This window comes from Larus michahellis, chromosome 2 (assembly GCF_964199755.1).
Source record: "Larus michahellis chromosome 2, bLarMic1.1, whole genome shotgun sequence".
NCBI lineage: Eukaryota > Metazoa > Chordata > Aves > Charadriiformes > Laridae > Larus > Larus michahellis.
Window position 1 is genome coordinate 7,344,537 of NC_133897.1, and position 21,851 is coordinate 7,366,387.

The 21,851-nt window shown below is 48.0% G+C and overlaps 1 protein-coding gene across 1 annotated transcript in view; it reads right to left on the minus strand.

Annotated features, from left to right (window-relative positions):
* ACVR2B (activin A receptor type 2B) overlaps positions 1–21,851 on the minus strand; it is a 103,971-nt gene that overhangs the window by 18,717 nt on the left and 63,403 nt on the right. Inside the window, exon 2 of the mRNA XM_074574030.1 lies at positions 341–548. Within this exon, the coding sequence (XP_074430131.1) occupies positions 341–548 (208 nt within the window). The remainder of the gene's footprint in view (positions 1–340; positions 549–21,851) is intronic.

Genomic DNA, 21,851 nt, shown 5'->3' on the forward strand with positions numbered 1-21,851 from the left:
CTTTGTATCGCCAAATGCTCTTGGAAGAACATATTGCTCTTCATTTGATGGTACAGGACACGTTTCTCAACGCATGCCAGAATTATCAAAGCTTTGCTAAGGAAAAAAAAACAACCACACAACAAAAAAACCCTAAAAATGCCTTTTGCAGCTTCTATTTAGAAAGTCAAGACAGAGAAGTGACAATTCTGAGAGCTGCATTAGCAACAAAAGTAATTACAGGGGATGAATGGGCCAATTGACTTGGACTTGCTTTCTTTTCCTCGACGCAAAAATCATGAGCTTTTGCACTTAGAGGAACAATTAAACCTGTATTCAGAAAAAACAGTTAGGCTATTACCTGTCATAACAGTTGAAGTCGTCTAACCAGCAGCCTTTCTTCACCAGCTCGATGGAGCCCGAGTTGTTTCTCCAGGAGGCGTAGCAGTGGAGCCGCTTGTCCTTCTCCCCCTCGCAGCGCTCCACGCCGCTCTGGTTGGTCTTCTCCAGCTCCCAGTTGGCGTTGTAGTAAATGCATTCCCTTGTCTCAGCCTCACCATGGCCTGGTCCTGAAGCGAAATGCAAAACGCCAAGTACGTTCAAGGAAAATGAGAAACAGGTCCTGGGAGTCACACCTCCATGTGGCTATGCTTTAGGTGATGGCATACATTTGCCTCCCCGGGAGCTAGGCAGCTCATGGTTGTGAGCTACGGCATGGTGTGGAGGGTTATTCTCCTTTGCTGGTGTGAGGTGGGGAACAGAGAGGTCAGGTTTGCCTAAACTCAAACAGGAGCTCATGGGGATGTCAAGAGCCCAGCTGAGACTCCCCTCAGGTCTTCTCCAGCCAGTGCTTCAACTGCAGAACCCAAACAAGGGGATCTACAAACCATACCCAGTAATTTCTAGCCACAGAACCCAACCAGGGGGATGTACAACCCATATCCAGTTCTACTTTCTAATGACAGAAACCCTGTTCAGGAAAGACAACCTCCCAGGGAGCTACCTGCCACTTGCTGGGATGTCACACAACGGAGTTACCCTCCCGCTCCACCACTATTTCAGGAAACATCACCTAAAAATAAATGGTTTCTTACATCGGTAGGATGCAACTGAGAACAGATAATATTCATCCTGCACAGGAGGGCCAGACCAGTGCCTATTCCTTACTTAGATCCCAATTCGGGCTTATTTGGATAAGTATCCATACAATAAATGCCATGCTTTTAGCTGCGGTGACAGCTCACGCTGCCTCTCCACCCAGGCAAGACCTTCAGCAAAAAGCAACTCTCTTTTCCAAACAACTCTGGCCACCCCAGGCAGATTTTTGGCCACCACAAACCAAGGAGTCTTCATAGCCTGTGAGTCTTTCCCCCACTAGTGCCTTGTACCAAAGGACCAAGGAGTTCCTACCGCCCCATGTGAAACAATTCCCAGATGGCCACCATGGCCCGGAGCTGAAACACGGTTACAGACACATCCATTAAAAACAGAGTCAAGTAAGCGAACGCTGATATCTGCACGTGACCCATTTTGTCCTAAGCCTCATAAATCCTCTCTTCATTTGGAAATGCTCTGCACTCTGGCATTTTGAGGATTCTTTTAAAATGAGAAGAAGAATGAAACACACAACATATAAGCAGACACCCAGAAAAGGTACCAGGAAGCTTGTGATTTTGTAAATCCTGAGATGCCCTGCAGCCATCTCTCTTTGGGAATACCCAACCTTAGGCAAGGCCAGACCTGGCCATTATTTTGATGGATTGCAATCACGGAAAGAGTAAGTATCCCAATAAAATGTGTTGACAACTGGGCAGAAAACATGAATGGGTCCCACAGGATAGTGAAATGAAAGTGCTACGCTCCCAGAATAGCCAGACCTATTGCAAAGTGCAGAACTAAGTTTCTGGCTGGAAAATTTTCCAGTGCTTTCATGACTCTACCTTCTCCAAAGGCCGTGCAACCTTTAATGTTGAGATTAAGGCAGTCAGGGACAAGTTTGGATGACCTAAATGCAACCCAATGCTGTGACTCCCACTCAACATGGCAACCCAGCCACTTCTGAAAGGTCTCTACAAGGCGATGCAATTCAGTCTTCCCAAGACACTGAGCAGCAGAGAAAACACCCAGCTGGGCCACAGGCACCAGCTCCAGGCCCTGGTTACCTTCTGTAGCTTCATCATTTCCACACCTGAACACCCATCCACTACTGATGTAGGCACCCTCCCAACATCCAGCCAGAAGGGAGCATTACTTCCAGCTGAAGACTCAACACTCCAAAATTAAACAACTCGTCCCAAGTAAGGAGGAAATTGGACCTCACCTGCCTTTCCACGGCCTGCAGCTCCTCAAGTTGCCAAGTTTCCAACCTGTTACTTGGTGGCAGGATTGACCTCCAATTCTGCAGTGCATGGAGAGCACTTCAGAGATGGCGCTTAAGCTAGAGAATGCATTCAAGCTACTGAATGTAGCCTCATCTGCTGTAGGGAATCAACCTTCTGCTGCCAACAGGTGTCATTTTCCTGGTTTGAGGTAAAACAGAACCAATTTCCTTTCCATAATTTTAATTTTCAAACCACGACAGTCATATAAAGAGTGCAGATGACCTGGGATGGAGCAGAAGTGGAACAGCAAGAAGGTGGCAGGAGAAACCACGGTTTCTGCACAAGCTAGGCGTGATGTGTCCAACCTGCTCCTGATACTGACACCTGGGCTCAGCGATGGGTAATTTTTATGGTATGGAGCAAACTCATCAGATTGGGAAGATCTCTTTGCAAGTTGAGGAGGTGTTCAACCCTTCAATAACTCTTTTTTTGGGAAGAATGGTTAATCGGCACCGTGGGAGAGACTGAAAGGGAGGAGGGCTATGAGAAAGTCATAAAGCTGACTTCTGAAACTGGAAATTATATTCAAAGCACACACGAGCAAGAGCTCAATTTCAATAGCACCCGCAGGTTTTATCGGCACTTGCAAAGCTCCGTCTGAGTTCTCCTCTGACAAGTTGCTTACTATAATAAAAACAACCTACCAATATCCCTCAACACCGAACAGCGTCAATATTGACACTTCTTGTTAAAGCCTTGATATTTGTTCTCTTGATACTTGCACCACGCTTTGTTAGGGCAGATTAAGCCTTTTTGCTAAATACTGGTTAAAGCAGCAGCAAAGCGAAGGAGCATTGTCTTGTGTGTGGGGAGGGAGATACCTTTTTATTTATAAAGGAATGAGTAAATATCTTAGCTTCATTGTCATACGTCACGTGGCTTCTAGCTGATACCTAATAGCTAATACTCTATCACCTTCTGGTCCAGTCCTTGAAATACATTTTGTAATATTATTTCCATTATCCCCAAACGAATCCTGTTTTTGTTCTAGATGGGAATTTCCTTTCCCTTCCCAAACCCACCCCCCAGAAAAAAAGGAAGATTTAATGAATCATTTTCCTGGGAAGCAGCTCCAAAATCTAATCCTGGCTCAGCCACCTCCGTCTGTTAACCTCGAGCAATGCGGGGCAGTCTCTGTTTTCTCCACCTGCAACGAAGGCCAACGCAACGCACCGAGCTGCCATGAGATTCGGTGTTTCCACCGTGCTTTGAGAAAAAGAATGTTAAAAAGACGTGAAGCAGGAGCTTTATCGGCTCTGGGACCAGCAAACCGCGGCTGCTAAATCCTGTGCTGAGCCCAGGCTCCCTTCCCCCAAGACAGTTGTCTTTCCTGGAACAAGTTTCAGCTGAAGACTAAGCTCTGCTTGCAAACACACAAACCCAACTCTGCAAACACCAACCGCGCCAGGAAAAGGGCCTTTCGCAGTTTTTTTTTCCCCGCTGTCAAAGTTTAGATGAGTTGAATAAAAGCACATATAAAGTTTTGTATGACTAAATACACGTATGTTTTCCTTAAAACAGCTCCTAAGGATGCTTGTGGTTAAGGAGATACTTTAAAAACCTGCCTGTTTGCTACCTGCTTTCAGATCTTTTTAAAAAGCCCTTTGGTAAGGATCCTCATCCTGCTCAGTGCTCAGGACTGCAAGAAACCCTTTCGTTTGTGCCCAAGATGGTCTCAGCAGGAAGGGGCCTGGCTCCAGGACTGGGTGTTAATTTACCTGCTGCTTTAGCTCCTTGAGAAACACTCACACCTTGCTCTGTAATGGATCACGCAGAGCCCAAAGGTTGTAGCTAACTGCCTTATCTGCACTCCCTGCGTTCAAACCCTCACCTGAATGGAGGGAGGGGGAATTGAAAGCGGGTTTTGGCCCTTTGAGGGAGAGCGGTGGGGTGGTGGTCACTAAGAGGAGGAAATCTGAGCTCTCCTCCTGCATCTCTGGGAAGCCATGCGGGTTTTCCTGCCTCCTCCTCCCTCCTTGGGCAATGGGCATGGAAGCATCCATTCCCCCAAGCCCACTGGAGGTTTGTAAGAAAAACCAAGCTGGACACATCTGCAGAGTAACACTGGTGGAAGAGGCGCAGATCAACCATGTCCTGCTTCTCATTTCAAGTTGCCACAAAAATGGGAGTGTATTGCCTCAAAATGGGGTCAGGAAGTGCTCGTCTCCTTCCACAGGCCACAGCCGATGCATGGGCCAACACGAAGGGTTGGGTGGGACTTGAGTGGGCTTCCCTCAATGCCCATCAGCACAAGCTGGCTCAAAGGAGGTGTTGAACCAAACCTGAGTACCTGAGGGAAGGGACAAGATTAATTTGGGCCACAAAAAGGCTCTCCAGAAACAAAAGGCCTTTGGGTGCAGTCACAAACCACAGCTTGAGGGGCTGTGTCCGCCAGGTCCTGCCCTTCCCTCCCCACAACGCTCTTGCCGTCCCTCATGCCAGCATTGGTACGTGGTGGTAGGAAACCTCCTGACCTCCTTCATTAGCTGGCATTGCCTGGCAATGACACCCAGCTCGTGTGGGGTGGAAAATAAACGTACCGGGGAACTGCTTGGCTTTTGGCAGAAAGTCAACAGGACTTGGGCGGAACGAGATACAAAACATTTGCTAAGCAAGTGTTTGAAGATCGCTGTCGGAACTTGGTTTAATTCATTGCGCCCCTGCTCCCCTCCCACCTAACCCAACTCCACCAGCCACAAAGCAAAAGTTGGGAAAAAAGCTGTTTCCTACCCGGCAGGGACTCCCATTAGGTACAGGCAAGAAGTACAAACGCTGGTGGGATCTGCTGGCCCCTGCTACATGTAGGCACTTTGCAAGGGAGATGTTTCAACCATGACTGCAGAAACTACTGCAGGCAGACCCACCTCGCTGCACAGGCAGCAATTTGCAGAAAACACTGAGCAAGCAAAGCCGGAGCACGCACGGCGGGCAGGAGCACGGCATCTCCAGCAGCCCCGTTACAGAATCACAGAATGGCAGGGGCTGGAAGGGACCTCTGGATATCATCTAGTCCAAGCCCCTGCCAGAGCAGGGTCACCCACAGCAGGTGGCACAGGAACGCCTCCAGGCGGGTTTGGAATGTCTCCAGAGACGGAGACTCCACCACCTCTCTGGGCAGCCTGTGCCAGGGCTCTGCCACCCTCACAGGAAAGAAGTTCCTCCTCATGTTTAGGTGGAACTTCCTATGCTCACGTTTGTGCCTGTTACCTCTTGTCCTGTCACTGGGCACCACTGAGAAGAGCCTGGCCCCATCCTCCTGACACCCACCCTTTCAGTATTTATAAGTGTTGATAAGGTCCCCCCTCAGCCGTCTTTTTTCCAGACTGAAGAGACCCAAATCCCTCAGCCTTTCTTCATAAGAGAGGTGTTCCAGTCCCCTCATCATCTTGGTAGCCCTCTCCAGCAGCTCCCTGTCCTTCTTGAACCGGGGAGCCCAGAACTGGACACAGTACTCCAGTTGTCTCCATGGAAAAGAGCCTCATGTCAGCAGCCGGGCCAGAACGATCAACATTTTCATACCGCGATCCACAAACAGTCATTGAAGGAATAAAGTCTGAAGTGCTGTTTGAAATCGAAGTCTAAGGCAGAATTAGGCTTTGCAGGAGCAGATGGGTTTCTGGCATCCCACTGCATCCACCCAGTGCTTTGGAGATGATGCAGAGCGGCTTCTCTCAACACCTTCCTCAAACAAAAGCCACACACAAATATCATTACACGAAACACCACCAGGCCCAAATAACTCCCAACACATCACGAAGGCAGAGGGAGTCTACCCACCACCACCCGTTTTTAGGGTGGAAGTCAACTTTTTGACCTCAGCCCTGAGAAACCATCATTTCATCGATTCCCTTGGGTCAACATTCTGCTCCAAACGACTGAAGCATCACTAGGTTTTTGCCGAGCAAGACCCCCAGCACCCATCCGAGGCATGTAATGATGGGAAGAGCAGCGGCAACACTGTGCGACGCGGGAAGACCTCTCTCCTCTACTTGGGAGTTGCAAGGCACGGAGGGAGCTCATTAAAAAGGGTCCTCTTGAACTGAAGGACTTCAGCCTGCTGAGGCACGGGACCTCGCTGCTGATCTGAGGCTAAACTCCGCTCTCCTAATTTGGAGCTGCCGACAGATCACCGAGGCTGTGTCATTATCCAACAGCTGCTAAATTATAGCCAAGATCCCGTGTAGCAACTCCGGGTCTAGGTGTTAGCAGTTGCTGGGCTCCTACCTCATAATTAGATACGTAGGGAATATCTTCCCCAAGGCTGAAGGCTGCTATAAATCTCAGCTCTTTATCTCTGCCTGTCCCCTTTTTAAAACCTAAAATGAAAGTATATACGAAAAGATGGGATGTGTCAAAATAGTCTGCATAAACACTGAGTGATGTACCAGACAGTCTGTTTGCCTAACTGTCAAAACCACCGGGCTTTATACACGAAACTGTGTATGCAACTGAAGTTATTTGCAAACACTTAGTTATGTCCCTATATAGCTATTTGTACATGTAATTTTATAATATAAAACGACAGAGATTGTACACTGAATCGGGGTAATTGCCCTCTAATTTGGAGGGTAATTGCATGTAGCAATTAAGCAACTGCGGATGCATTCTTGCATGTGTGATTACGAAAGTCGGGCCCTTTGTTTGAGGTTTGGGTTTGTTTTCCAGAGCTATCCCTCAAACCACGGCACGGTTGAGCAGAGCTGGGAAACACGAGGCTGCTGGGCGCTCACCTTGCAGCCCAGCATCTTCCGCGCCAGCTCATGCCCTCCCCTTCCCATTGCTCAGCGCCCGCGGGGATGCTAAACCAGCCCCCTCCGAACCCAGGGCTGCATTTTGGCACATCCTTTGGTGGCGGGACCACGATCCAAGCACGTGTAGAGCACACTGGGAGGCACCAGGGAGGAGGGAAAGGCAGGGAAAGAGGGCTGCTGCCCCCCCCCACCCCAGCTCTCCCTCTCCCAGACACCTGCCCAGAAGTTATGTGCAGGACTGGCAAATTAAAGGAAATCAAATAGTCGTTGCCAGCATTGTGGATCCCAAAATCGAGCCACAGGGAAGGCTCGCAACTGGGAAAGTTTGGAACATGTTGCTCCGGAGAGACCACCCAGTTGCATCTCTACAGAGCCGATAATGAATCTGCAATTAGTAAGCGTTGCTCCAGCACTTATTCCCCAAGCGGGGTGATTTCATTCCTGCTGTACTTAAATAATAGGGTCTAAATACGTTTTTAGGCAAAGCATCAAACTAGCGATGACATCTGTGGCTGAGTACGTAACTGTACATGAGGATTTAAAGACTCCGTGCTTGTCTCCCCCGTTCTTTCACAGAAGCCTTGAAACGGCGGAGCCCCCCACGTAACAGAGACGAGCCCCGTGTAACAGAAACGACCCAAAACTTCACCCCACCTTTGGGGACCCCCATGGCCGGCGTAAGCCCAGCACGGAGCTATCAGATACCCACGGCTTGCCCCTTCCAGCCAGACGGGTGCAGGGATGAGCAGTGCCCCGGGTAATGAAAAAAAAAAAAAAAAACAAAACCAAAAAACCCCCAAAAAAACCAAAACACAGAAAAGCATCAACTATCGCAAAATGTTTTGGTTCTTAAGCCAGATCAGGTAAAACCAGGCTCATGCAGCTCCGAGAACGGCAACGGTGTAACGCCAAGGGAGGATATTACTTGGAATTCTGTTTTCTGTCAATACATTTGGCATATCCCACGATAAAAGAGCTCTAAGTTTTCTAGTCAATCAATGGCTGTTAATCTATTATCTCAGCATATATTGCCATGGTAACCTGCAATGATGCCATTGACAACCAGTCTCAAAAGGACAGGAGGCTTTAAGTCATTTTCTTTTAAAATTAAAAAAGGAACTTTAATATTAAGAAATACATCCTCCCCGCTCACCAGGGATGACAACTCAGGGCTTCTATATTCACACCATGACTCACGCTTCACAGCTTCCACGGACATCTGTGTAGCAATCCCCCCCCCATATATCTCTTTTTTAACTTGGGCTTAAGTCAGTAAAAGATAACAAGGAAATTATTCAGAAGAATTAGATCTTTATTAGAATTTTCCCCCAAACTGCTAGTAAAACCCGTTTTGTAAAATATAGGGAGCATGTTTTAAGAGTCATTACTACCAGCTTGGGGAAAGGATGCAATAAAAGGTTTAATTCTTCTGAATAATTTCCCTGGGATTCGAAGTGGAACAGGGTGGACAGAAGGAGGATCCGGAGAAGGACATGCAGCATCCCAGCTCCTTACACGTCCATAAAACCAGGCGGATTCCTGTTTAGGGAAGACGGAGCTGAGTGAGATGACGGTGTTACTCGATGTAGTGAAATACTGAGTGTACACACACACACGCACACGCGCGCACACACACACACAGAGCTGATGAGATTAATCTCTTGGCCCAAAGGGGAGGATCACTCAGGAAAAGGTTTAGTAAATCATTCCTCCGGCCAGGCAGAGCGATCCAAGGAGGTTTGGCCAGGTCACCGGCTGGACTGGCGTGCGGCAGGACAGCAACGTTGCCAGCAGTTAATCAACTTTTGGAAGCAGTGCATTTTTTGACTTGAACTCAGCTGGTCACCTCTCTATTTTATTTAAAGAAGAGATCATTTTAGTTATCCATTAGAAAAATTCTATTTCGTAGCATTTCAGTTAAGGACAAAGCCAAAATGTAATTAGATTTCTCCCTGCGCATCGCTAACTGTATCTGTCTCCCCCAAAAAAGGTTTTAGTTCTTTAATAAAACCATCAGGGAGATCAATCAAAAGCATTTAATGCCGTGGTGCTTCTGCAGTTCATGTTTAAATGCACGTTGGGTCACAAACGAGGCAATTTGGACAGCAGAGCTCAAACCAGATTAGTAATAACACACAAAAAAGGCCTAATTTCTTTCTTTTTTATTTATTTATTTTTTAAAAAATACAGATATACACACTCCTCCGCTACACCCAAGAGGATAAAAACAAAACCAAGTCAGCCTCGACGAACACAAAGTTACGCATCCAAAAGGGGGGAGAACGCTGGAAGCTGCAGACCGCCCGGCCAAACCTCCTGAGCTGCTGGCTCTCCTCCGTTTGTGACCGTCCCCAAGGATGCCACCTCGTGCGGGACCGCGGCCACGCGCGCGGCAGGAGAATGCCGCCTGCTCCTCCATCCGCCCTGCCCATTAGGAGGCACCTCCTGCTTCCTTTGCACCACTACACTAAGAAAATGCCTTGCTCCATATGGCATTTCCATAGAGGATGTGTTGCCATTTCCCCCCCCGCCCCAGACCACGAGTTTTCAAATAAGCATAGAGTTATCTGGATATTATTTTTATTCTTTTTCTTAAATTTGAGGTCCGCATTTATAAAAGCATTAGGCAGACCATTTATTTGGCTTGTAACAGCAATGACTACTCTCTGGCATGAAAAATGGACCCTCGTGAGCTAAGCACTGTGCAAATAAGCTGCCGAGAAGGTTGTCTCAGCCCCCAAACTTCGCAGCCTCAGTGATGGAAAATATTAGAGTTTAATGACAAGATTAAGATATTTCCAATTACGCTCCTAAAAATCGAATAGAGGGCAGATTTTGACCAGATACCACATATCGCTAAGTAAAATATGCAGCAAATTCTGAAATGACATTTCAAACATCATCATTTGTTCTCTCCTGTTCTCCTCAGGAGCCAGCATGGGGTCTCCAAAGAGCAGGGGAGGAGGAAGTGAAATCACGTATGTTCATAAATATTTTCCCCACACGCAGCGAAGTTTTGAAGAGCTTTCAAAGCAAGCCTACAAAAGAAATTTCCTTCCAGGCAAAGGGACGAGGATACGGGAGCATCTCCTTGTGGAGAGCAGAGATTTAAGGAACAGCAACAACCACGTGGCAATACCTTTCGCAGCTCTTTCACGTGTGCCTGCTCCATCCCACCGTCCCCATCCTCCCATGCCGCTGCCACCAGCGGAAAATGCTTTTCGGAGCTCCCGATTTCTAAGGTCTTCTCCAGGGAGAGACTGATGTGTGCCTAACACACCCCAGCCCACCTGGCAAGCTACAGAGGGCTTCGGTACCCAAACGGCGGCACCTCGATTCATAACCTACATGTGGTCCTCTGAGACTCATCAGCAGGGACATTTCAAATAAGCTTTAAAATGTGCTGAGTCTACTAAGATTGGGCCCCAAGTGCTTTTCTATTGATTCTGCTTGACATTTCCAAATACCACAATTCCAAATTTAATTCACTGGTAATTGGAAAAACTGTAATGCATGTAAATGGACAAGAAGATGTTGGAAGTCCAAAAGGTCAAGCATCAGGAAAGCGTGCCCCCAAGAACTAAATGATGTTTGTTTGTCTTCGTGTCACCCTCTTCCACTTAAAATAATCAAAGCTCGGAGCTGGGCAGTTTTCTCAGCAGGGTGGAAGAAAGAAAGGAAATAAAAAAAAGCACAATCACTCTAAGCTGTGGGACAGGGCTCCAAATCACTGTTTTAAACTCCACCATTGACCAGAAATTCAAACACACCATAGAGATGACTCACGTCATCAGCAGATTACATGAGCAAGTGGGAAACTCAGGGAAGAATTAATTTGATAACTCCATCAGCAGAAGTTGATTCTCTCTGTCTAGAAACCCGGTTTCTAAGATTACCTTGCTGCTGTTCCGCAGCTTTACAGGCACCGAGCTTCCCCTTGCCAGCCAGCCGAAGGGGAGGCAGTAGCGGACACAAAAATCTTACCAGATACGTTAAGTTCAAGCCTCAGTTCCAGTGTGATGACGGATGTTTGCTGGCTGATCCCAACTGGGCTTTCTACCTTATTCACCAGAGAAAACCAAACTTCTGCTTGGGAGGAACCAAGGGCTTCAGCAAGAAGAAACGCTGCAGGACCACAGGGGAGACGCTCGCCCAGGTCTTTAGGCAGCGCCCTGAGTCGCAGCAAAGCCCATGGCTCCCCCCGGCACGCTCCAGGGTTCAATGTATTGATGGGTAATTAAGCCCTTTTGGGCACAGACCATTTGCATGTTATACAAAATACACTATGACAGAATTCCCGTATTTCTCTGTGTTCTGGAGAACAAAACATGCAAATCTTAGCCGCTGGTCCGACACGCCTTCCCCAGCGCGTGAGCAATCGCTGGCGCTCTGACACCCTGGGGCATTTGAGCTCCAAGGGTAAGGATATGATGGAAGCACAGTGCACAAACAAGCACCAGCACAATTTATAGCCAGCGTTACCCTGAAGACAGACAAGCATGCGGTGCCACATCCCAGCCAGAGCTTCCTGGGTTCGGCCCACAGCAGCACGTACAAAAATATTTGATAACTCCTTGAAGCAAGCGAGATCTTTTACGTTACATCCTCGATTTTCGGATCATTCAGGCGCTGCAAAAGAAGAAACCACTGACTTTTAAAAGCCCCTTTCCCAGCGCACGCTGGTATTTCAAGAGTTAATAAGCTTCAGTCAAGGCATGCGAAGGCAGCTGAACCCAGCAAAGAGAAGGGAGGCAGGAAGAAAAGCAACTCTCTAGCCCTTGCAATCGCACACTAGCCTTAAGCTCTCCAAAAGGAAGCAAAGACATTCCTAAAATTCTTCGGAGGATGAGAAGCAAGTTGTCAGCCGAATCAGAAGTCCATTTCTCCGGTCTTTACGCCCTTAATGGCAAATCCCACATGAGCAATTTTAAAAGCCTCTTTTACAATGGGGATTTCTCCCAAGTGGCTACAGCACATCTAGGACTTGTCTCATGTTTACAGAAATGTACCTTTCTCCTTTGGGTCTATTGAAAAAAGCTCCTGTCAAATGACCTACGGAAGGAATGTAGCACAATCCAATACCATCATGCAATTTCCAGTGATTGTTTCTGTTACAATAACGAAAGGCACGGGAGAAACGGCTGGATAACTGCAGTGATTCTCTAAAGACAGCTTATAAAAGAGACGCTGAAGAGATATTATGTAAAGGGGGGTGGGAATAAAGTCACCTATTAGCTTTCACCTTGATTACATGCACTCCCCAGTGTCCGTATTCCACTTTGGAATAAAAATGTTTCTGAGCAGATTGCCCTGGAAAGTTGAAATTCTGCCTGTTTCACAGGTGGAGAGCAATAAAATAATTGTGTGCTCTTGGAGAAGTCTTCTCCTTCCCGGTGTTTTGTAGTTTTCTCAAGCCGTAAGGAAGACTAAAACCCTTTGGACCACAGTGCGCACGTGGCATGGAAGGAGAAGCACTTCCCCGACATCCGTGTCCGAGCTTTCTGGATGGCACGAGCTCAACAGCTCCACCCCAGAAACGGGGTATGCTCCCTTCCAGTTCAACTTTCTATTTAGACGCCCGTTCCCATGGTGACCAGGCTCCAATATTACGTAAAACAACATAAAGTAATATTCTAAGATTCAATACTGCACTCCTAGACCATTTCCTAACCTCGGATAAGCGGGAATCTCCACAAGCCCCATCTCTCTCATGCCGCTCCCAAGTATTCAGATACCGACGTATGAGAATTAGGAGACGAAGGTGCCTTTGTCTGGGCCCTTTCAGGGACACCAGAGTATTTAGAGGGATTTATCACTGGAAATGCAAAGAGAACCCAAGAGAAGAGAAAGCTCCGGGGAGACGTTATTGCAACCTTTTAATGTATAAAAGAGAGGCTTTTTACCAAGGCCTGAAGTGACAGGAGAAGGAGCAATGGCTTTGAACTGAAAGAGGGTAGATCTAGATTGGACCTAAGGAAGAGATTTTTTTATGACGAGGGTGGTGAGGTGCTGGAACAGGTTGCCCAGAGCAAATTGTGGATGCTGCATCGCTGCAAGTGTTCAAGGTCAGGTTGGATGAAGATTTGAGCAACCTGGTCTAGTGAAAGATGTCCCTGCCCACAGCAGGGGGGCTTGACTAGATGATCTTTGAAGGTCCCTTCCAACCCAAACCATTCTGCGATTCTACAACGGAGACAGTCGGGTATCTGAAAAAAACCCAACCGTATACGGTTGCCAGCCTCAATTACACAACTGTCCAGCTGTTGTGGTGACAAGAGGACATTTGATCCCCGGTGGTTCTCATCATGTTGAGTGTTACCAGCTGTGACCCAGACCACACAGCACTGCTCTGCTGCCAAAGGCACCATCCTGATTACACCACAAGGCCACTAACTGCCCCAAGTCACCCCTGACTTGCCATGCTTTGGTTTCCCTGTAGATAAAAAGGACTATCAACAGGCATCGGTGTCTAAAGCACTATGTAAGATCTAAGTGATTTCCTAAGCAATCTTTTTATATAAATCCTCCCCCTACTAACTTGAACACTCAGTGGAGACACCTTTCCTGGTATCACAGAATAGGTCAGACCTTGACCTTGACAGAGCAAACCATTTTAAAACTTGAAGATACTTTATATTTCTTTCTATTCCCTCTCCTCCAGGTTTCAGTAAGAAGCCAACCAAGGATCAATTCATCCTTGTTTAAACCACCGTGCAAAAAATCTTTCAAATACTGCCTCCATAACCTGCAACATGACCATTTTAGGCTGCAGCCAAACCCTCTCCTTTCTCCTCAAGAGCTTCATCAGCAAGATGCAGTAATCACTTGTTTACCTCTGTGTGCATGAGTTGTAAGATGAGAGAGGTGCCTGCAGGAACATACACACAGAGGTCTGGCAGCTACACAGAGATGAGCAAACTGCAACCCTGAACACATCTTCTCACTGCCTCCCCCTGCTCAGACATACCCGGGGACACAGGCGCGCAAACTACTCCCACCTCTCTAATAAAAAAGTACCATAGGAAACATTACCGCACACTCCTGTTAATCAGCAAGAACAAAAATGGAAGACATACCACCAATAAATTCCATTTTTCTCTAAATGAAGTAATAAAAAATTCCCAGGCAACGTGAAAAGTTTCGCTGTGACAGCAGCCGGTTGAGCAATAAAACCACGAAGCTACCCACTAGGTTTGAACCCAGGGGTCTCGGTGCTCTTCAGCCAATTTCCCTGAACTTTGGTAAGGCGTTGCAGCTATCCGAGAAGAGCAAACAAAGCCTGCGATAACTTTTTGGAGGGCGCAGGACCGTCCATCTGCTTCCACACCAACAAGGAGGTGAACACACCTGCCCCAGGCTAGGCAGCAGCAAGGACGGGAAGCTCTCCATGTGTTATATCTTTCTTTTTAAGGTTGGAGCAAAGGTAAGACTATTGGAGGGTTTAGCCCACTGCTACGTGTACGCATTGCCCCTGGGTATCACGTCACACTTCAAGCTTTTCAATATAAATACTCCAGTACAGGATCCACTGTCTTTAATATAACAACCCCAGCAAAACATGACCTATCATTCTAGCTGTCCTGGGACCGCTGGTGAGCACTAAGAGATGCGCTATTCTTAATGCTGAATTAAGACTGGAAAAATAATACTGCTGATCAATCTCTTCCATCTCCAAGATGGCTCCTTTCCAAGGGTGAGACGACTGACGAAGAGCGAACCAAGTGATGAAGAGCGAAACAAAGAGCTGGTGGGATTCAGGTTCGAAACAAACATGGAGAAGGCGGTTCCTCACTCAAAATGCAGGTGATGCGGGGAACCCCTCCTCAGAAGATGCCCCTTAATGTTTTAAGAAGAACCACGTGCACTTGCTTGTTCTGCGATTCCTCCCCAGGCATCTTGTGGCAATAGACGGGGTCAGGGCACCGGGCTGGGTGGCCTTTTGTTCTGGCCCAGTCTGGCCATTGTCCATTTCCTATGCTAAATGTCTTCAAACGAAAAAAATTAATTTAAAAATACTTCAAAGGTTGCAAGACCCAAGCAGCTACTGGCAAACCAAACGCAGTATGTTATCGACTGTGACATTGCTCTTGATTTCCATTTGACCTATCCAGACAGTCTGCATTTCTTTTCATGTTGGGATTCGAGGAACCCAATCCCTTCGAACAACTGCCCCACGCCCAGAAGTGCCATTTGGAGCCAACAGCTGCTGGGAGAAGGACACAACGCCTCCACAAGCTCCTCCCTGCCCGAGCCCATCCCTGCTCCCCTTCGGATCAACACTTGCAACCAGTTCCCAATGGGCAGAGATTCTGCACGGGCTTTTTATCTCTTCATTGGTATTTCCCACCTTAACAAGTTTTTAATGTTTTATGCAGCAAGGATGCCCCTGCCATTTAAAGAGGGAAGCATGCGCTCGTAATTATTCATTAACAACACATCATAAGTGACCTTTACACTGAAGCCGAGGAAGCCTCCGTGCCTGTCCGGCTGTATTCTGGAAGAAGACGTGGGCCAAGAGTTTCAAAGCGAGTAAAGGTTTTCATGCAGGGTAGCCAGCCTAAGCTATCTTGAAAACGTGCCTGATTCTTGGGAGGACAAAAAAAAAAAAACAAAAACGTTTAAAATGTCTCAAATTAAGATTTGAAAAATCTAAGCAGAGAGGAGAAGTCACCATAGTGCCAAGTCCAAGCTGTTGTCTCACAACCACCTTTGATCTCGGCATAGGAATGAATTGACATATTGTCGCCTTTGCCATAAAAGGTGCATTTCTAGCATGGGATAACTAAGGGGGATTAGCTATTTCACTGCAAAATCTGAAAGATACTGGCTTTTCCACTGAAAAGCAATTCCACGGACTGAAATCAAAAGCAAGAGCAGACCTACAGCAGCAAGAGCTGGAGTCCCTTGTTTACAGCAGAATTTCCTAGTGGGATGGGGACTACACGTCAGCCGTGCCGACACAAGCCACACGTCCCTAGTGCAGCAAAAATATAACTCCTGTCCCTGTGCCACTGGTTTTTCAGGAGATAATTAAGCTCTTTTATGCTTGGAAGAAAACTAGTCCCATCTTACGTTGCCCCCCCAGGCACACGTGGACGCACGTAGGAAGCGGGGCACCATACACACAAGTGAGAAGCAGAGCCAAGACACACACACGCACACACACAGAGACAAGGTCCAGGCATCGGAATCGTTTGTGAAGTAAAAATAACATGCATCCCTTTATGCACGATTAAATTCTCAAAAGCAAAAAGTGTCGGGAAATTTTTTTTTTGAAGAGAGCCAGTAACGTTTTGCAAGGATCGCTGACTCAAGCCCTTGATCTGGCTGTTTAGCTGATGACTGGAAAACAGCCCTGGCTATGTTTATTTTTTAGACAAAGTCCAGCTAAAAATGCATCCAGGCTTAAATAATCTGTGTAACAATGACCTCAAAACCCCAAACACAACATTGCATTGCATGCAGGTTTCCCAACAGCATAAAGCATCGTCAGGGCTGACACCCAGCTATCGCCTTTTGATGCACAGCCTACTCACACGGCGTTTTCATCTTTATACCACCATTTACTGCTCCTGGAAGTAATACGCTATTCCATTTCCATTTGCATTTCGATATGGCCCCAAGGGCTTAACGCACATCTGGTCCTCGCTGCGCTACTCTCTTCCCAAAGAGGATATTGCCTAAAGAAGTTGAGACAAAGGATGCACCGAGCCTTGAGCGACCTCCCGCATCATCTCTTGGCCGAAACCACGAGCAGAACAACCTCCCGCATCCTAGTCCGGCAAAGCATCCTGGTTCATTTTGCAGCCCTCCATGCCAGGGCTTGCTCTACAAACAGCAGCAAATGTCGTTATCCCAGTGATCACAGGTGGGGAGAGCCGGAGGAGGAGGCACAGCTCCAAGCCCAAGGTTACACATCGGGTCAGCAACGAGCCACTAGGAATATTTGACTCATCAATGTCAGAAGATCCCAAACTTTCCATGTTACCTAAACAGCAAAAGCTTAATGTAAGACACTATAACGGGTCTGCTGAGCACAGCTCGGGAACAGCAGCTCTTGCACGCAGGCCCATGGCTTTACCTCCATCACCTCATTATGACTGCCCCTCTCTTCTCCCCCGGCACAGCCCAGCCCAGCAGTGGTTTTGCTCCCATCTCTTCAGTGGGAGAGAAGGACTTCATATCTTTTTAAGACTTTCACACGTTTATACAGTATTTAGGATTTGTGAGTTATTCCAAGCCACAAAACACTGTTTTTTCCAGATTGAGAAGTATTTTTATTCACGCACGCAGTGTCTCTCACCCCGATGCTGGCCCTATATCACAGAATCACAGAACGGTTCGGGTTGGAAGGGACCTTAAAGATCACCTAGTCCCAACCCCCTGCCATGGGCAGGGACACCTCCCACCAGACCAGGCTGCTCAAAGCCCCATCCAGCCTGGCCTTGAACACCTCCAGGGATGGGGCATCCACAGCTTCTCTGGGCAACCTGGGCCAGTGTCTCACCACCCTCAGAGTAAAGAATTTCTTCCTAATATCTAAGCTAAATCTACCCTCCTTCAGCTTGAAACCGTTACCACCCCTCACGCTATCGCTCCCCTCCCTGATAAAGAGCCCCTCCCCACCCTTCCTGTAGCCCCCTTCAGGTACTGGAAGGGGCTATAAGGTCTCCCCGGAGCCTTCTCTTCTCCAGGCTGAACATATCCCCCCTTCAAACCCACCACCCTGGGGCTGGGCACAGGCAGAGATGATAAATGAGACCAAGTGCCCTGGAGAAGCCATGCAAGCTGATTAACCCCATCTTCTCCCTGGAGAGCTTGAGTCGGTCGCTTCAATTTTGCTCATGCCATCTGGGGGATTGGCGGTGGCCACGTTGGGCAGGGGGAGATGGTCCCTCCTGCCCAGCACGGGGTCAGCCTCCAGCTGCTGGTACGCAGAGAACTGCAGACAGGAGGATCCTCAAACCCGTTTTAAAATCATCTGAAAATAGGGCGCTGCCTCTCAATCGAGCAGGCAGCACGAGCCTTGCCAAGATGCTTTAGCTTTCAGCCGCTCACTTTTCCCATCGCCCGCACGTTGTGTTTATATTCCTCTACCCAACCACCCGCACGTCCCGGCCCGTCCCCAGCCTCCACCGCAGAGCGGCTGTGCATTTTTTTTCCGCTGGTATCTTTAGCAAGGGCTGAGCAACCCGGAGTATATAAAACGCGCTAATCTCTCCATCTATAAAACAAATATATAACTTTTTTAAAAGCAGGGACACGTATCAAAGAGCGCAGGATGCAGCGCAGTGACTCACGCAACCGGCACAGTAGAAAATTGGCTGCATGCGTGCCCGCAAAGGGCATTCTGCAGCTCTTCCTATAATTAGTCCTTCAAACGCTAGAGGGGAAAGTAACAAATTCAGAGAGGTTCCACTTCCCAATTATTCACATATTTCCAAATCAAATGGTTGTCTGTCAGAGAGCAACACGCCATTGCCCTAGGATATCAAAATGCAAACTGAAAAGTCTCTCCAGGAACAGGATTTGCTTTCATTACATTTATATCACCTAATTCATTTTAAGATTATATATAATTAGTCTCTCCCTGCATTACCCCCTCCCCCCCAACCCCCCCCCCCCCGGTTCAATATTCTCTCCCAAGCAATTTCAGAACATACCACACGTGCCAATGGCGCGTCTTCTGAGGCGGCAGTCTCTTGCCTGTCAAACAATATAAGGAATTTTAATGCCTTTCTTTTTTGAGCATTCCCTTTCTTTGAATTGCCAAATCTTTCGGGTGTGCAGTTAGCACCAAACGGCTTCCACGAGATTATCTTTTTTTTAAATTTCACTTCTTTAAGCAAACACCTCTAAGGAACTTTTTGTCTTTACTTTTCATTTGCCTTCTGACTGCCTGAGATTTCAGGCTGCCCTCCCTAACGTCTCCCAACCGTTTCCCATCGCCGTCAGGCTCCGCGCGCTCTCTTCATTTGAACGTCTCCGCTTTCATTTGAAATCCCCTCGGTTCCAACCTGCTGGAACGTTTAATACGAGAAAAAACCAAAGTGCCCGGATCGCTTTCCCATCAACACGCTATTACAGCGTCGTTCCCAGCGAGGATGCAGTTTTCTTGAACTAGAAAAAAGGGAGCCCTCCATCCTGAAAAAAGATTTTCAGCAAACACGGAAGGAGACCCCTGGGATGGGCAAGTTATTTCTGACCAGCTGTGAGTACAAAGGAATTATTTCATTATTGTTAATTTTTGAACAGGGAAGGAGGAGGATCTTTCCCCGTGAGGGAGAGAAGGCGTTTGCTGCGGCTTCCCGCTCTGCTCCAACCTTCTGCTCAGATTCCCTGAATTTAGGGAAAAATCACCTTAGTCATCAACCATTTTAGCACAGGTGATCCTGGGGCTAGATGAAAAGCATCCAATTTCTACTAGAGGTGACACAGCACAGTACCAAATACAAGGAACATACCTGATGTGCCATCGCCGGCCCCCCAGCACAAACCACCCGGTGGGTTTCGCTAAGGTGAAATCAAGTGGTTCCCTACGGCAAGGAGATGCCACAGGGGTGTGACAACGCTCGATAGACCAGGACCCCACAATATGTCACTGCCACCAGCCGCCATCTCAGCTGCAGCCCTGTACCCGTCCTCTTCACCCTTCTGAAGTGATGGGATTGTGGGTTTTTAAGCAACAGAACAGGGAATTAAGTTTTTAGAGCCTCTTCCAATTTGCAAAACCAATTTATATATAAGCCCAAAAAGCCAAGAGATGTTTCACCCAATTCCCACAGGCAGCCACGACCCCGGGCAGCCCGTCCTCGGATCGATGCTGTTTAGCACGAGGGCTTTGACCAGCTCTGTAAGACTATGAGAAAAATATCATCGCTCTTAACTCAGATAACTCACAGCCCTGAAGGTAAAGCCAGGGTAAAAACGGGCTCGTTTTATCACAAAATAAACCAGGTGAAGGCAACCTCAAAGGAAGGAGCTGGGCTGTGCTAAAATCGGGACCGGCACTAGCAGGCAGGATGTATAAATAGCTGAAGCAGAAAAGCATCACAATCCCCCATGAAAAGAGAAGGGAAAAAAAAAAAGAGGGAAAAAAAGGAAGAAAAAAACCATGATTTAACTCCATCAAGGAAAACGTGGCATTCTGCACTGCTTCCAACTGGTGGATCTCGGGGAGCGCGGTGGCTGTAGGAGACCCCATGGCCACACACCCTAGGTGCCACCAATGCCCATCATCTCTCCCCCCTGCCCAGCAACAACCGCGCTGGGTGTGGGGACACCGGCACTGGGGCCACCCAACCCGCCTGGGACAACCAGCCCAACGCCACCAGCACAGGCAGGGGGAGGATGAGGAGGCAGCCCGCCATGAAAACCTCTGCCAGAGTGAAGGCATCATCCCAAACGCATCTCAACCCCTGCGAACCTTTCCCCTGGAAACTTTTCTCCCTGTCCCAAAATCTGGCTGAAGGGGTCGGGGAGGAGCGTTTCTGGTTTGGGACACCCAGAGCCACGCACACAGGTGAGCACCAGGAGAGGAGAGGATGACGGAGGGGTGGGGGAGCCCATCTCAGGCACATTAAAAGGGGAAAATATAGGGACCGCTTATACCCACCACAGATTTTCATTTTTTTTTCAGCCTAATGAGTTTCCAGGACCACCTTGAAATTTCCCGGTCCCCTTGCATGACCCTGGGTGCAATCAGCTCCTGCAGAGACATCTCCCGCAGAGCCAGGGAGCGGGCATTGCACAAATGCCCCAGAAAACAATGGTTTGCAGGAAATTTTGATCAACCTTACTCCTTTTAAGACACTGATCAAGATGAGGAGCACTTGTTTTTTTCCCCAAGTGTTTTCACCTTTTACTCTCCGACATTATACCTGCTTATACACCACGCCGCAATTCCCCACTCGGTCCCAGCACCTTGTTTCCAGCTTTACTTGAGTTTTTTGGCACGCTGCTCACCCTCGGCTGGGAAGCAAACGCGCCGTTATCCCTCCTCCCTGGCTGATCCCCAGGTATGACTGACATATCAGCTGCAAAGGATTTTCCACATCATGGGTTCCCTCTTCAAATCGCAGCCGACGATTGCTGCCTGCAATCACTTTGCGGCTTGTGCGCACACGGGGCTGTTCCAGCCGAGCTGCTCAAGCTCCCGTTCCTCCCCAGTACCCGCAGGCGAGCGTGTTTATCCTGCAATAATACTGGTTTGTTTCAATTTAGCCTCGTGGATATACTGCAATCAAACACAACAGATGAAAAAATGAATCTCCGCTCCAGATTAGGAATATCTACGTGCATGCAGCTGTTTATTTCACGCTAAATTCATATTGCGTTTTAATTCCAATAGCATATCTGACCACAGCTTTAGCAGCCGCTTCTTAAAAGCCGTAGTGCTCGAGAGCGGGGAAACTAATGAGCTCCTGCAAATAGTTTCTGTATTCAGGAACTAGTAACACTTTAAACCGGGTAGGCAAACACGGGCGATGTCGAGCGAGAGCATTACAACAGCAGTCCAAAGAGCTCTTCCCAACGCAGCATCCAAGGAGCTGCTGGCAGCAGCGCGAGGCAGGTCTGTGCCACTGGAGAAAAGCCTCACGTGGACGCGATTTCACTGGTGAAGGACGGAGCAAGCCACCCTCCCCGCAGAGGACTCGAAGAGCGCAGCACTCAGACGAGGACATCCTCCCCGCCGCTCCCGCTGTTTTGGTGCCAAGACTTGCCGGCTGCATCCAACTTC